This window comes from Leuresthes tenuis, unplaced genomic scaffold (genome assembly GCF_036924035.1).
Source record: "Leuresthes tenuis unplaced genomic scaffold, fLeuTen1.0.hap1 SCAF_2, whole genome shotgun sequence".
Classification (NCBI taxonomy): Eukaryota; Metazoa; Chordata; class Actinopteri; order Atheriniformes; family Atherinopsidae; genus Leuresthes; species Leuresthes tenuis.
In genome coordinates this window covers 20,287,562-20,303,802 of record NW_027325356.1, presented here as the reverse complement: position 1 = coordinate 20,303,802, position 16,241 = coordinate 20,287,562, and the positions used below count along the sequence as shown (strand labels likewise).

At 37.5% G+C, this 16,241-nt stretch overlaps 2 protein-coding genes across 2 annotated transcripts; one reads left to right on the top strand and one right to left on the bottom strand.

Moving 5' to 3' along the window:
- Positions 1 to 2,220: 2,220 nt before the first annotated feature.
- LOC140302490 (adenosine receptor A2b) lies at positions 2,221 to 5,254 on the top strand. Its single transcript, XM_072381308.1, has 2 exons — positions 2,221 to 3,022; positions 4,959 to 5,254. Exons 1-2 carry the CDS (start codon positions 2,221 to 2,223, stop codon positions 5,252 to 5,254), a joined length of 1,098 nt encoding a protein of 365 aa, XP_072237409.1.
- Positions 5,255 to 10,542: 5,288 nt separating this feature from the next.
- On the bottom strand, positions 10,543 to 15,456 carry cyb5b (cytochrome b5 type B). The gene is made up of 5 exons (XM_072380572.1): positions 14,975 to 15,456; positions 13,696 to 13,824; positions 12,276 to 12,302; positions 12,158 to 12,189; positions 10,543 to 11,975 (listed from the first exon to the last, which is right to left on the bottom strand). The coding sequence occupies exons 1-5, from the start codon at positions 15,170 to 15,172 to the stop codon at positions 11,885 to 11,887; spliced, it is 477 nt and encodes a 158-aa protein (XP_072236673.1). The 5' UTR covers positions 15,173 to 15,456; the 3' UTR covers positions 10,543 to 11,884.
- Between the last annotated feature and the right edge of the window lie 785 nt (positions 15,457 to 16,241).

The window sequence follows — 16,241 nt, the reverse complement described above, 5'->3', positions numbered from 1 at the left end:
TTAGCGTGAGGCATTAAAGAAACACAAATATATGCTTCTCTCTGCATGAAGGGCACATAAAACATTTGATCTTTTCACACAAACAGGTAACTTGTCATCACCACTTGGGGTGGTAATTGTAATGACCAAGTCAGTGGGGTACAAGCTTATCAGCGGAGGAGATGTTTGTTTCTGTCAGTGGTTCTGTCAGTGTCAGCACATTATTTCAATGCATTAAATATGCATTACAGAGTAGTTCAGATTAACCATAACTCTTCTAATTGCAAAAATGAACCCATTCAGTTTTATAGGAATATTTTTTTTATACCATTGGAAAATATACTTCAGATTTTTATCAAAAGTTAGAATTATTAAGAATCAATTTTACCTTGTACCACTGCCAATTTAACAGATCTGAGAGCTTAGTATCGACACTGTGGCAAATTGCTGTACCATATTTAGCATCCTGTGACTGTTGTCACTGTGCTTCTAAATTCTCTCAAAAATAAAGAATCATGCAAGGGGAAAGCAGTTGACCATGAAGGAATGTAACTTGTGGAAGGGGAGTGAGAATATAAACCCAAGAGCTTTAGTCTATCTCCTCCTTCAGGCCTCGTGTTACACATCATGAAACAAATTATGCTCATTAGGATGGTGAGAAACACATATCAGACACGGATGGCTGTCAGTTTTGCTCCAGGGGGTCTGAGCGTTAGGACAGAAAAGCTGTGTCCTAGGCCCATCCACTGAGTACATATTTAAAGTCAGTCTTATGTAAGTGCCATATACTGTACATTTTGTCAGGCAGATTTCTCTCATAATAATGCTTCTCTTTTAAGTATTACTCGTATTAGCAGTGATTCTAATGATAAATACTGCAGAATGGTGAAGCCAGTGTCGGACTCGCCACGGAAAATGTGGAGTTAAAAATGTTATTCCATTATCAGAATTATACGCTACAAATATTGCACTTTTTTCATTCATCTAAACCCTAATTCATTCATTCAGTCATTCAAAAAACCCTGCAGAATATAAAACATTTTAGTTCTGCTTATGTCATGTTCGAGTCCATTTATTTCCACAAAGACTATATTTAATATACAAATTAACTGTCATTAAAAATATTATTGATATGCTCTGTCACACAATAAAAAAACCCCTTTGAACAGATGATTCATCTCTGTTCTCATTTCCCGAATGGGAAAGGTTAGTGACAATCTTTCCTCCTCTTGTCTTTTGTCCTTGTGCCAAGAAGTGAGGAATGCTGGCACCGGTCAGACAGCAGTGCAGACACAAAGCGCTGGAACAGGAGGTGGAGGAAAACCTGTGTGATCGTGAAAATTGGGCCATGATTGGCTGTGAGGTCTCAGTCTATCAGGGAGTACATCTTCTGCGAGGACCTTTAGGTTGATGGATTGTTGACTGACTCATTGTTATTGCTGATGATGACACCTGCCAACATGAGGTAAGCTGATGGAAAAGTTTGTGACCACAGTCAGAAGCGCCATTTTTATATGTTTCAACCTAAATTTGCGAAAACAGAACTTTTTTTTACCACTTATGTTAAAGGAAGCAATATAGTCACACGACTCATTACATTCATTATGTTTACGTTTTTTACAACATAGGAAAGAAGGTTTTACATTGAAGGAATTGTAACTTTCATGGTTCAATGAATTTCATAAAGTTATCATGTTATCATTGAATCTTGTGATTCAATTAATTGTAGTTGGAATTAAATCTCTTTGCTGCCACTGCTGTTGTGGAAGACATCATGCCTTGTTAATGTACCCAAATAATAGGCCTTTGCACCACACCTCTTCTGCAATGATTTCCCAATGCTTGAAATTTGGTGGATTTCTTACCTTCACTCTGGTTTCTAGCTCCCTCCACAGATTATGGATGGGATTAAAGGCTGGACTCCCTCCGTATAGTTTGCTTTGTTTAGGAAGATTTGAGCCAACACTGAGGCACTGTGTGTGTGAAATCTAAATTTCTTATAGATCAGTTTTACGAAACACTGATTATTTTCTTAGCAACATCTAACACAGCCAATGATTTTGGAGGAAACTGACAGCCTCCTGTAGCAGTGGATGTTACTGCCCATCACTAATTTCTGCAGGTGTGTAGCTGATTGTCGAGCCAGCAGTGAAAGGAAACCTGCACCCGCAGCTCTCTAATGTAACGTGTTCTCCTCACGTGATTTAGGATTTACTCGCACTCATGCCACAGTGAAGGAAAATGTACACAACACTTAACCTCTCAAGCCCCGACGGCTCCAACCTGTCAGACTTTGACCCTCAGAGACTGCAGGAGCTGGCCCACCGCTCCGTCAAAGTAAGCATAATAATCGTTTTGGGCGCAATGATCACTTTGGGAAACATTGCAGTTCTCCTGGTTATTACTTCTTCGGTGGCAGGTTGGTCAAGAAGCTCTCGGTACTTTCTCCTCTCTCTCACTGCGGCAGACTCTGCGTTTGGACTGCTGGTCATGCCCTTGAATCTCTGGGTGAGTCTGTTAAAGGACTATGCTGAGGGGCCAGATGCCCTTTGTCATGTTGTGGCTTTTTGTAATGCCACCGTCTACTCCACCTGCATGTACACACTGGCCACGATAAGCCTTGAGAGGTACATCGCAGTTTTTTATCCACTGCAGTACTCAACTCTGATGACAAGAAAAAGGACACTGCTCCTGATTGCCTTCGCCTGGTGTTTCCCCCCCTTTTTACTGTGGCCGATCTCATTTCCAGATGGTATCATCGAGGTTCATTTTTCTACCGCATCGCTGGTCTGCAATCCAACCTACTCTACAAATGTTGCCTACTCCCTGAGCTTGACATGTTTGATATTTTTCCCTTGCTCCATCGTCATGACATATGCAAACCTGAGGGTCTGGTGTGCAGCCAAGAGACAGACTCTGAAACTGCGCAAATACGGCTGTACGCGTCGCAGCAGGCCCAATGTGGCATCAAGGGTGCTTGTGCCTGTGATGGCAGCGTACTACACCTGTTGGACACCCTGCATGGCGACTATGATCTACAACGGTAAGCAAAGCATCACTGAGAATGAGTCATAAACAGTCTTGTGCATAAAAACGCGTGAAATCTTGCTTGGCTTCAGTTTGCACATTTACTAAATCTGGCTCCCCTGCAAATGCTAAACTTTACGCAGACTTAAAATGACTGTGTTGAGTCTCATAAATGGGTATAAATCTACAACTGAAAACCTAAATACAAACTGTAAAAGTGTATATATATGTGAGTTATTTCTCCTGCATCAATGAAACCAACTCCTCTGAAAGATCCACGTTGTTGCTGTACATCACAGTGAAGATTGACTAAATCCAAACCATGAAATAGCCAGTGCACTCTGCTGATGTCTGTATAATGGCTAGCTATCATTTACTGGAAATTGCCTATTTACCAGTGAGGTTTTTTTTTTTTAGCCTAGGTCTAGTTTATTGATGTGCTCTCAGTATATAGTATGACATTTGATGAATTCTAGGAGAAGTCAAGTCAGTGTTTAGAAGTTTTTGATAAAATACAGATTTTTGTTTACAAGAAAATAAGATATTTCAAAGCTCGGCATTTGTAAGACAAATTTACGTTTTCAAAACCATTGAAAAATGAATGACCCCATCAAATCTGTCAGCTTTTTGCCAGAACTGTGGGAGGAGTAGCTGTCAGTTATTTATGTAGTTGTGGACATGAATATACTGATTCAAGGCCAGTTATGACTCAGATGTTGTTTTTTTTCTTCTTAACTTTTCTCATTTTCTTGGAGTAATCAAGTCTTCAAGTGGAGGCACTGCTCAATATTTTTAGAAATGAAGACCTTTTGCAAATGGGGATTTAATCTATCAGATATGGATGAAAATCCCTGCAAAATGAAGCTGACAGTCTGAACTTAAACTGCAAAGTGTGAGTCAGCGCTTTAATGTGAGAATCACACATTTGGACAGTCTCATTCAACCAAATCCCAACTAATTTAGTATTTTGTGATGTGGACTGGAAACGTCAAGTTGATTGCCTCATATAATCACTCTCTAGTGAAATAAATTCAGTGATTTCCTGTGTTTTATCCGATACATTTTATTCTCATCAATATCAGTTTCTATGCAGCCCCAAATTATCCATACCCATATCACATTTTTATTTCATGTGAATTCTTATTTAGACCATAGGTGTTTACTAGCTGGGAATGTGATAAACAAGTGACTAAAAATAGTGATATGTTGTTTCAGAACATGAAAAGAAAAACCTGAACAGGAAAACACCTGTTTCTGATTGTATCTGGTGATCTGGTCTTAAGTTTCCACCATAGATTTTGGTTTGGATTCAGGTTTGGAAATAAATCTGTTGGTTTCTTCTACTCAATTAACTCGTTCTTGACCTCCTTATAGGTTCAGTGTTGCCTAGAATAGAGAATTCCAGGAAACTACCTGATGTTTTCCTCCAGAATCTCAATGTAGCGATGATGACTTTTACTATGTGTTTATCTAGGCCATTGGAAGGACTCTTGCATTAAACCCCTTCCAGGCTGGAGCCTATCCCAGCAGTCATTGGGCGAGAGGCAGGGTACACCCTGGACAGGTTGCCAGTCCATCACAGGGCAACACGGAGACAAACGAGACTGGAACATAATTCCAGTAGAGAAATGCAAAAAGCTTGATGGCAATGATTTTGGTTGCTGTGATTGCAATATTAGACTTTGCAGCTGACTACTGGGAAAGGGTGTGAATGATTTTTAAATGCTGCAATTTTCGTAAAGATGTTTCTAAAAAATATCTTTAACATTCTCTCTGGCAGACATTTGTCTCTTGTAATTTCCAAACTCAAGAAAGTTATTGGTCCAACAAATTGAATCCATGGGAAAAATAATTTTGGGCTTAAATGTACATGATCAAAGACCAAATTGTGTTAACTCTGTTATCACTACACTCTAGACATGTGAGTTACTTCAGTGTTTTCTTGCTCACAGCAGTCTCAGGCAGCAGTGTACCAGAGTGGGTTGAGTTTGTGGTGGTGTGGCTTCCAACTTCCAATGGTTTCCTCAACTGCATCTTCTATTTTTGGATAAACCGAAACTTCCGCAGGAAATTTCATCTAGTCCTCCAGAGGCTGGCTCTGTCCCTTTGCCCTGAATTGGCCAACACCCTTGGGTGCAGCAACACTTCAATGGAACAATTTGCACCAGGATTTTTGGATAATAACAACAGTGTCTATGAGCGCTCTTCCAGTTTGTCCTCCACCTGTACACTGCTGGCCTTGGGCTAGGACATCTGGACCTGGACAGTACCACCAGCATGGCAAAAGGATATGGTCATTGAACTCTGTACTGTGACGCATTGTCTTGGTGGGTTTGACAATCAAGGTCATGTCATTGACACATCCCACTTGTATGGCATCAAGGTTAAGGAATCAATTAATGGATCCCATGGGTTGCAACACGGATGGTTTGATACTCAGACAGGCTATGTTCTATATACGGATTATTTATTTTATTTTTTTATCAATATTCTATCAGAAAACATAGTTCAGTTGACCAGAATACAGCCTTTGTTTATAAATGATTTGGATTTTTAGTTTTTCTCACTGACATACTGTTGCTAGGATTTGATTTTTGATCAGAAACTGCTTCTTAAACCACCTTTTTAGTTGTTTTATAACTAGCCATCAAACTCGTCTGTGCTCCAGAAATGCCTGCCATTATTCTGCATCCAGGTTTTAGTAGCGTCCGCCTGTTTAGACATGTTGCTTAGGTCAACATATCTCAGATATTTGGAGTTAATCAACTAGCTCATCAGAAGGAACTAATATTTAGGTTTCTTTTTATTTGAGATGTGTGTATTACCGATTACAAAAACTTTGAAGAACTGAGGCCATCTGCCTCCTTTTAATTTTAAACTGTGCATCAAAGATTTTGGCATATAACAACTAAGAAAAATTAACATTGAAGTCGTAACCTTTCGGTGCACGCCGGGAGAAAAGCAATTAAGCACTTAGACTGCAGAAAGGTCACCACATTTGTGCTGGGAGGAGATAACTTGTGTTGGGAAGATTTGGTCTTGCTATGATATCTCTAAACAAACAAAAAGCCTCTGAAGTTACTGCTCAATGTCTTTACCTTTACCAACTTGGCAAGTGACATACTCATCTTTCTGAAAAACTGAATATTGATTTAGAAGTTAATCAAGAGTGTGATTCTCTAAAAATATTGCAAAGAAACGTTTTTGGCAATTCATTTTAGCCTTTGGGGTGCTGCAAGGTGTTACCATCAGTACAATCCCTAAGTTATATGAGACAGATGACTTAATGACTTTTGTATGTACATATTATGTTTCTAAAGTCAAAATATAAAGAAGAAATGTATTGATTTATAGATAATTTGTGAAATAAAGCATGATGCCTTTGAATAGTGTGTTAGAGTTTTAATCTAAGTATTTTTACTAATGTCATTGTTAAGTGCATAATTGTATCAGTTGCTTGCTATTTTTTGTTAGTCTAACACACATATGCAGCTAAAGAACAAAACAGACCTGCCACTTACTAGTGTAACTTACTCACGGTACCAAAGTCTCAGGAGGTTTTTTCTGTCCTTTAATAGCATTTTCTAGCATGAGCTGCTCTCTTTTTCACACATGATTTGTCAGCTGCCAGTTAACATCTTGGCTTCCTTTTATTTATTTATTTATTTATATATATATATATATATATATATATATATATCCAGAGCCTGAGTCCTGGTGTATAGCAAAAAAAACAATACAATACAAAACAAAACTGCAACACAAGTAGTCCTAGCTGTTTGTTTCACTGACTGAATTATTTTGTTATCCCAGCTGAAATGCAGTATTTCCTCAAAACTTAATGTACAGAGGTCACATAAAAAAAGTATCTTGTATGATAGGCTTATTTGAATAGAAAATATTGCCTAATCCATCATTGCAATACACCATGCAAAACTTGTCGTTTTAAAGCAATGCATTAAAAAGTGGCAAATTAGATGACCAACAAAACTAATTGGAAACATCTTGTCTGTGTACCACTGTGCAGCTCATAATTGGAAAAAGGCTCCATATTCTGATAAGTAAGCCATAAGAAAAAGTAATTAGATCCCATTTAAAAAAAAAAAAAAAAAAAAAAAAAAAAAAAAAAAAAAATATCTGTTTGATATATTTGGACAATTAAACATTTATTCCTCTTTGAAATAGTGCCTAGAGAAATGATATTGAGCACAAATATATAAATAAATAACTAGTGCACCTTTGGCCTTTGAGGCAGTATTGCTCCCCTCAGCAGAATAACCTCTTGAAGGTGTTTTGCATAATTCTACACCCGTCTCTGCTGTTGCCTGGCTGAAATGTTTGACCACTCCTCTGTGTAAAATTCTTTGAAATGCAAATATTTATTTGAGGGTGTGGTTACATCGACTGCCTTTTTACATGCCAACATTTTGATGATTATCCTGTGGAAAGGCCCACTCATTCTGCATAATTCATAGCTGAATCTACAACTGCAAGCTGCAGAGTCCCTGCGACAGCGAGGCAATCCTATACTATAACATTACCAGCACTGTGCTTCACAGTTGGTACGAGGTTCTCCCTATTTTGGCCTGCACCAAACCGGACTATTGTCATTGTGGTCTAACCACTCTGAGTCACCCATCCAGAACACAACGTTCCAAAAGGCCTCGTTTTTCCCTCTATGTCAATATGCAAATGTTTTGATCTAATGCTCTTTATCAACGGTAAAGGCTTTTATCAACCACGCCTCTCATGCTGATAAATGTGGAGTCTTGCTATGATTGCAGAATCATTAGCATATCGTGTGAGTTTTAGGGCTTTTGTCGACCTGCTCTCTGGGTCGATATTTTTGGGACGAGCAGCAGTTTTAAAATCTTCCCCTATTTTTAGATAATGTTCCCTTTTTTATCCATTTGAAATAATGAGGAGCTGCCTTTTTTTTTTTAACATAATCTTTCTCAACTGAGGCATCGACAACCACTTTTTTAAAAGGCTTTGAAGAGTTATTTAACTCTTGGATTCTTGACAAAGTGCCTGTTTTACTTAATGTTGATCGCTCAAATATGGTAAAACAGTCCTGCGATATACTCATTTTTCATTTACTTTAAATCTTTAAAAAGAAGGATTGTACAATTGTACAAAGTGTCTGTAAAATACAAATTTGATATTTAATTTTCTAATATTTGCTAACTGACACAAGATGTTGGAAAACAGGTTAAGCCACAGGTACAGAGTTAAAGAAAATTGTTCAGGAAATGGGAAGTTTAATACTTTGTGAAGTGGTCTAATCTATTTTTGCTCGTGTTTTTTTTTTTTTTGCATGCATTTTAAAGACTACTTTACAAACATTTGAAACGAAGCTGATTTATTTGAATTTTTTTTTTTTTAATTCACATTGCTAAACAATGATCCAGGCTCCGAAATATGACATTTCGGACCTTTTCAGACAGCTTTCAAAGCTGCTAAATTCAAACAGGATTCCTTTTGCAGACAAAAAATGTTTGATTGGTATGCAGCACAGTTTTGCTATCATTGCATCCCTGAGAACAACAATAAAGTAATTCTATTATATTAATTAATAAAAAACAATAACAGCAAATAATATGTATTCCATGACTGTATTACCTTTTTTTCCTTCTTTTAAACTAATTCAAATCTTTTTCAATATATTTATTCCTGCTGCATCTCTTAAGTGCTTTTCAGACAGTTTTGACATTTTTCTCCCAAATGGGTCTCCCAGGACACTGAAGTGTTGTGCATTAGCACCCTCGGCTCTCTTTGAGGATTGCAGCAAATAGAAATGACAGGCGATTCAGTCATGGGGAATAATATTCATCCAAAGGTTCAGACAAATGCAACATGCATTCTTAGAACTTTTTTATTATCTGTTGTCATCATTTCTGTCACGACGAGGCTGTCATGGCAGTAAATGGCCGATAACTTCATGAGAAAAAAATATTCATAAGAAATGATCCAGATTTAACAAGAATCCACTGATCTTTATCATCATCACACCAGCAAGTAGGGCCGTCTTTTGCAAGTAGTTGTTTATATACTAACGGATGTATATATATATATATATATATATATATAAAAATTACACAAGATATGTATGTATTGTGTTCTCTGCTGGTCTGTTCCTTGTGATAAAGACTGGGGGCACAAATCAGATTATTTTCACTGCCTCTCAAACACCAGATGCAGTCTTTAGGTTGTAGTGCCATCTTGTGTTTATATTAAGTATAACATAGGAAAAAAGAAAAAAAAACACCTGAATTTCAAAAATGTATTTATTAAGGAAGCGATGAAATGCAGGTTCTCTTGTTGTTATATTGTATTTGCAAATGTGTTTGGCTTCAGTATTTCTATACTTCATACAATCTTATGTGAAAATACAGGCAGCAATGGAGTCATTTTCAAAAAGAAAAAAAAACCCACAAAGGCTTTTTTATTTGTTATTAATTGTGATATAATCACAGCACCTGCTTTGGGATATTTCCCAGCAGCTTTAAGCTGATGAAAAATGATGAATTTCTGCATGTGTATTTGTGCTGTGTGCTTTGTTTGCCACAGGTACTCTAACCCGTGATGGCTCTCCTGGAGGTTGCAAATAGAAAGGCTTTTATTTCAATACCCAGCCTGTCCTGCTCCTCTCCACTCACATCTCCGTCTTTTCCAGGAAAAATAGCTCAGGGGAGCATTTTCTGTTTTGCTGGGTTTGCACTATGAAAATGTTTCCTATGAGTAAAGAAATACATATTCATATATAACTTTATTAGATCATCGGTTGCCATTTTATCACAACAGGGTTTTGTAACATAATTTCCCTCCATTGACACACCTGCCTAAATAAAAAGTGACAAATTTATCACCAGTTTTAGATTACAAATTCTAGAATTTTAATTTGCCGTTCACCAAAAGGGTGAAATTTAACCCAGATGTTATTCTCTTCAACATCTGTCCTCCTTTCAAATCAGCATTAATGTGGGTTCATGAGTGTATACGTGAGCTCATTAATATTCAAACGAAAGTGCCAGTTGTGAGGTGACATTTTGGGAAAAACATGTAACCACCCAGGACAAAATAATGTGTTACGTTTCCATTTCTCACTTACGTAATGCCGTTAGGTTCATGTTGCTCAACACCTGCACGTTCTGTTTATGTTCATGCATTTAGCAGACGCTTTTATCCAAAGCGACTTACAATGAAGCTATAAAAAGCTAACAATAAACTACAAAGAAGGAACCCACTAGTCCGACTCTGTCAGAGGTGACAGAGTAGAGATAGGGTGCAGGCATAGAGGGGAGGTACAGAAAGATAAAGTGCAGAGATAGAGGGGGTCGGACACTTCCTGCACTCTGTGCTTGTTTTTTTTGACGGCCCCTCATCACTGCAGCTGAGGCTCTGCATGTGTGCATTATCTCGGTGTTCTGGAGTAACACAAGCAGACGCCACACCATCTGAACATACGTTTCTTCATCACAAATCTCGACTAGTAGCTGTAATTTTTTTTATTAAAAGAAAAAAAAATGATGAGCAGAAATGACAGTCGAAATGCAAAGGGACGACATGCTGATATTTGAGATTTAACAAACTTGATTTTCACATCTGCAAGTGATATTTTGGTCAAATGTAAAAACCGTACGTTTGTTCTGAAACTTAACAAATGATCTATGCAGTTGGATTATTTTCTTTTTTTAAATTTGTTATTCTTAATAATATCAAATAAGCTGTGAGTTTCGTACATCTAATAAATTTAGTGATTAGCTTAGCTGAACCAAACTGAAATGGTTTGGTTAAACAAAACATGATGTAACATGTAATGAAACCAACTGTCGACTTGTAAGCACTTATGGCTCTAATGGAATCTGGCAAGCCCCTCAATTTCCAAACGGCACAAGAAACAGACAGAGTACTTAATGGAAAAAAACAATTCAAACCCCATAAGGACAGTACCTCTCACCCAGTACAGAAAGTGAAGATGCATTACAATGAAAGGAAGTGGAGAAAAAGCATCAGTTAAATAACAAACAGCACGTTGAGGGAGAAGTTCAAATAACGTTTTTTTCAAGGATACTTCAAAGCCGGACACTAAAAGTGCTGAATTATCTATACTGCACACTTTTACAGAAAAAAAAAAGGGACAAATAAAGGATGTTCTACCTTAAATAATTACAGACACAATATAATTTAACATGATTTTTTAAAAGGAACAAACAAAGATTTGACGCTGCATTTGCATAACTGGACAGATTGTGTGTTTGACAGGTGACAGATGCAGTCAAACATTGGTTAACAGCAGAACTGTGCACTAAGGAATGAATGAATGAATGAATGAATAAAGTAACAGTAACTTTTCTCACTTTAACACCCACAAGAATGCTCTGGAGGTTAAGAAAGTCATAAGGCAGAAAAGAAAAGGTGAACGTTGACCGCGTACAATCAAGGTGATGTCATCACTGTTCTGCACAGCGACATATCTTCAGCGCCTCCAGTCTGTCTGTGGGATTGTGTAAGAGTGAGAAGCTGTCTCTGAATGAGCAGATGAGTTATGAAAATTCCAGTGTTCACTTTGTGTCAAATGCATATGAAAGTCCAACTTAGACGCAGTTAAACATTAATGACAATGGACGTGTTGACAATGACATAAAAAGTAAGTGAAGGCAGAGCATTTATTAAAGTCTCCGCCCGACTTTTTATTAGTATCTTTCTGTGCAGACGGATGAGGACAAACGTATTTTTTATCAAATTGCTCCCTCCATCTTCTTTTTGCCGAGGATGTCGATCGTCTGAATTGTGTGCATTCAGCGTGAGGAGGTTTTGGTCAAACAACTCAAGGCCGCCGGATGAAAGAATGAGATGGAAAACAGGACACCGCCGCTCAAGAGGACTTGTGTTCAGACATGAACAAACGATACATGATCCCAACAACGGCTGCAGCGGCAGCAGGTATAAACCACAAGGTCCAGGAGCTGTTGGGTAAACGGAACACCAAATACTGAATTAAAAAAAAACAAAAAAAACACTAATTCTTCACATGCTTACAGGGATTTATACACACACACAGCAAGTCATCTTCATGTCTGCATTCAGAAGAATGTTAACAGGTTTTTGGGGCTTATAGACATCGGTAGTGTTCATTACACTGACTTACCTGGACTCCCCTGAATTTGCTACTTGTTCGTCCTGTAGCAGAAACAAAAGGATGCAAATTAATAAAGGATAAGGAAAGTCAAACACTTGATTTAACTTGATCAGGCACTGGAACTTACCTTTGTGTTCACCTTTTTTCTGTCATCCTACAAAGACAAACAAATACAACCAATTTAATATGATGCACGGTACATGTTAGTATTAGTAGATTTTTAATAAAATCTACACATAGTGTGAGGTAGTTGGCTCTCATAATATCAGAATATCTTCATTGTAATCAGTGTCACAAGTGGGACGTTTCCAGACACATTCAGCAACCAGGTCTAAGGAAAAGAAATTCTTAAACCTTATTGGTTTTTGTGGTAGGTTAAATCCACCCAACTGACAACAGTCATTTGACTTTGTTGTGCAGTGCGTAGCGGGTTTTTATTAAAGCCGGATGAAACAAACTGGTAGTAATGATGTCAGAAAGATTTGGCTAAACAGAAAGAGAGAAGAAGCTTCTTTCAGCGTGCAGCCATATTCCGTTGTCTTCCTGCCACTGTTAATATGGATAAATGTAGGAGATATGAATCCTTTTTTTTTTTTTTTTAAATAAATGGTGAAACTTGCATTTTCTTGCAGACATGCAGGAAATAGATCATAATTCCAAAGACCTTGGAGAGCGACCCCTTTTGGTCTAAATCAACCTACCTGAGTCTTATAGTAGCTTCAGATAAACTGTGAACTATGCCCACGTGACTTTGAGGTATTCTTTTAACCAAGCATGGACTTTCTTTCCCTGCTTACAGTGAAAGCGCATTAGTAAAGGATTTCTTTAAAGACCAGTATGAAAAGGAGGACTGGTCAAAGCAAGTAAGCCTCTTACAAAATTCTCACAGAACTGAGTCTTGAAATCGTGTGAATCTGTCTCCTGAAGCTGTAATTGCAGTACATATGAATTTAAGTACGTCATAAAAACCAAATGCTATATTTCATAAAGTCTAATATAATCATACTGTACTTTTGAGTCTTTGTGCCACTTCTGGCTTTTAGGTGTATGCTGGCCTAATGGAGCGATCACAAACTGCAGCTTTTACACATCAAAGTTGAATGACCATCTTTAACACGCCAATGCGATTTCTTTAAAATCGACAGATAAAATAGATGTTAGACTGAATGTTAAGTGGAAAGACATTTGAAAACTTCACATAATCTTTTAGCTAGGCGGTACGAATGAAGGAAACAATACTCTCTTTGTATTTTACTGTATAAAGAACTACGGCTCACATTACAAAGCAGTTTGCATTCAATTCGTGTTTCGGAACTTCTTAAAAAGTGTCTCAAATAGAAATTCTCGCATGACATCAACTCGTGACTCCATATGACTATATGTGCAACAAAAAGCTACTTTTTCCTCAAAAACACGAGGCGACACTAATAATTTGCTCCACTCGACTGTGTTGCCTTAATGCCCCGATACTGATCTCATAGATATTCAACTGTAGTATTTGATAGATGGATATCAACATAATAAAGATTGAAATGTTTCATTCTTACCATGTGAAGCTCCCCGATGTAGTACTGCAGGAGCATCTCCCTGGCATCTGTGGAATGACCCACATCCTCAAAGCTCTCTGTGGCATCTGCACCTCCCTGCTCCAGCAAAACCTCCTCACCCCCTGGATGCTGAATCACAGAAGGGCAAAAGTTGGTGATTAAGATTAGCAATGAAAACTGTAACTAACAGGACTGCGACATGTGCTAAGACGGCCTTTCAGGAGTAGAATGTTAATACACTGACTCAGTTACTCATTTTTTGTATTCTACAACACTTGCTACTCCATTTTTTTGTGAAATATCATACAATACAATCAGCAACTCAAACTAAAAATAAATAAAAGAACAAGAGAGCCTCCCAACCCTCTAAATGCAGTTCATTTATTTTACTGGACTCTAATCAAAGCAAGTGACTTCACTGTCCCCAGCTGCATGGTTGTCAGTAGATACACATATGCTCATAAGTACTTTATTACTCACGAGGAGACAAGTATTTTACAGCAACTAATTGGAGGAAATATATATATATATATATATATATATGATCACAAGATAAAAAAGTCAAGAGATAAATATCGAAATGTTGATAAACTACAGTAGAGAATACCTAAAGTTGAACTACTAACTTTGAGCTCTTTGAATACTTTTGGTGCATAATATAGTAAAAAAATATATAGTAAAAAAATATAGTAAAAACATTTTTTTTCCCAAACTAAAAACATTTTTACATAATTTATTTCATTCAAAAAGTGACCGTTTTTAATATGAAACACAGCTGATGTTAGCTAACTAAAGGAACTAAATACCACCACATATGTATCTGATTAGCTACTGTACAATACACTAATCTTCATAATACAATAGCAAGAGCTTCCTGAAGTATCAAGGCTCTTTGAGAGCAGTTGCCATTAAATGAAAACAAAGCAAAACTTTGGTAGCTTTTAGTTGAAAGCTTGCGTTCGCTAGTCCTTAAAGTCAGCTCGTGTTGCTCTATATTTTTTCCTGAAGACGTATCCACATATCCCTCGAGACAATCTTATTAAACCCTAAACTCCCGTGAGATTTTGACATTTCAAGGGGATACGGTCTCTTTTAAAAGCCTGGGTGTGCACAGCCAGCCAAAGTTACACATAAACTCATAACACCGGTAAACATTCTGTAGTTCCAGGAAGTGGTCTTAAACCAAAGTGACATGGCTAAAGACTAATGTCAAAACCACACTTTATGACGATATAAATATAAGATAAGGTGCAACCAGTTGATATAATTGTTTTCTTACCTCTTCCAGGAAACCTGTGATGTCATATACTTTATCGTGGATGATGAGCCATGTGTCATGGCTCAAATTATGTACTCTTATGTCCTCTGCCGTGTAATATTTTACGCCACTGTCCGCTGTTTCGCCGTTTTTCTCATTACTGGAGTCGTTAGCGGGTTCGCTGGCCGTGTTTAGGTTGTCGTTAATTTCTTCACCCATTCTGACCTTAGTGTGAATAATCTATATCCACCAAGACCTAGCTAACGTTAGCTTCTGATAACCAGGTATGGGTGCAACGCAAGATGCCTACGTCTGGACTGGCTTTACAATCAGTATGATTGAGGATAAAAAAATTCGCTAGAATAGTGCAAAGTTCTTACTGTCACCGTAACAAAAACACTTAATAGAAACAAGACAAAAATGCCACGCGAAGATGTTTGTTACGAAACCATGAAACACCCTACACCGGTAGAAACATCAGCAGACATGTCAAACAGACCAATGATATGTAACGGAGAGCGAAAACCCCACTACTAACCAATCAAAGTAAGAGTTTTTGACTTATAGCCAATCAGATCGAGCGCTCTATGAACGCGAGACCAGAGTATTTTTTTTTTGTTGTGGACTATGTGAAGGTTGTCAAGTGTGCGTTACCAGAACGCATAAGATTAACGTGCATTTCCGGGGTTTATGTAACGTTATATTAAACATGATATTAATTGACCGTTTTCAGTTGCAGGCCATAAGCACCAAAGAAAAATAAGCTTGAAATGTATTTATTTCACATTCTAAAAATAAAACCTGACGTTATCTTAGTTGCTGTTCTGCTTAAGAGGCTTCAATGAGCCTCTTTATGTGCTGATAAGGACCCTGGAAAGCATATGGATCTCACTGATAAGTACTATACTATGACTACTATAGATATGGTATAAACCAGAACATTATTACAAACAACTTTTCTCACTCAGTTTCTCTAAAATAACAATTTATTGACTATAACCACTTAGAATTGAGGGAGGATTCTGTTGCTGGACTTGGTTAATGGGCAAGAGTGGATCAAGTAGAATCTCAAAGGGAAAGGAAAAAAAACAAAACATTCAACACTAAAAAGGATTAAAAGATTAGATTGGGAGGTGCGTGTAAAGGTTGAGTGTCAGAGATTGAAACAACAACGAGTGATAAAGTGAAGGCAAAGACAACATCTTTTTAGGCCAAAGCGTTTCCATTTAAGTAACAGTTGTATAGTTTAAGCTGACATCGGCAAAACCAATTCAGTACATAAATAAAC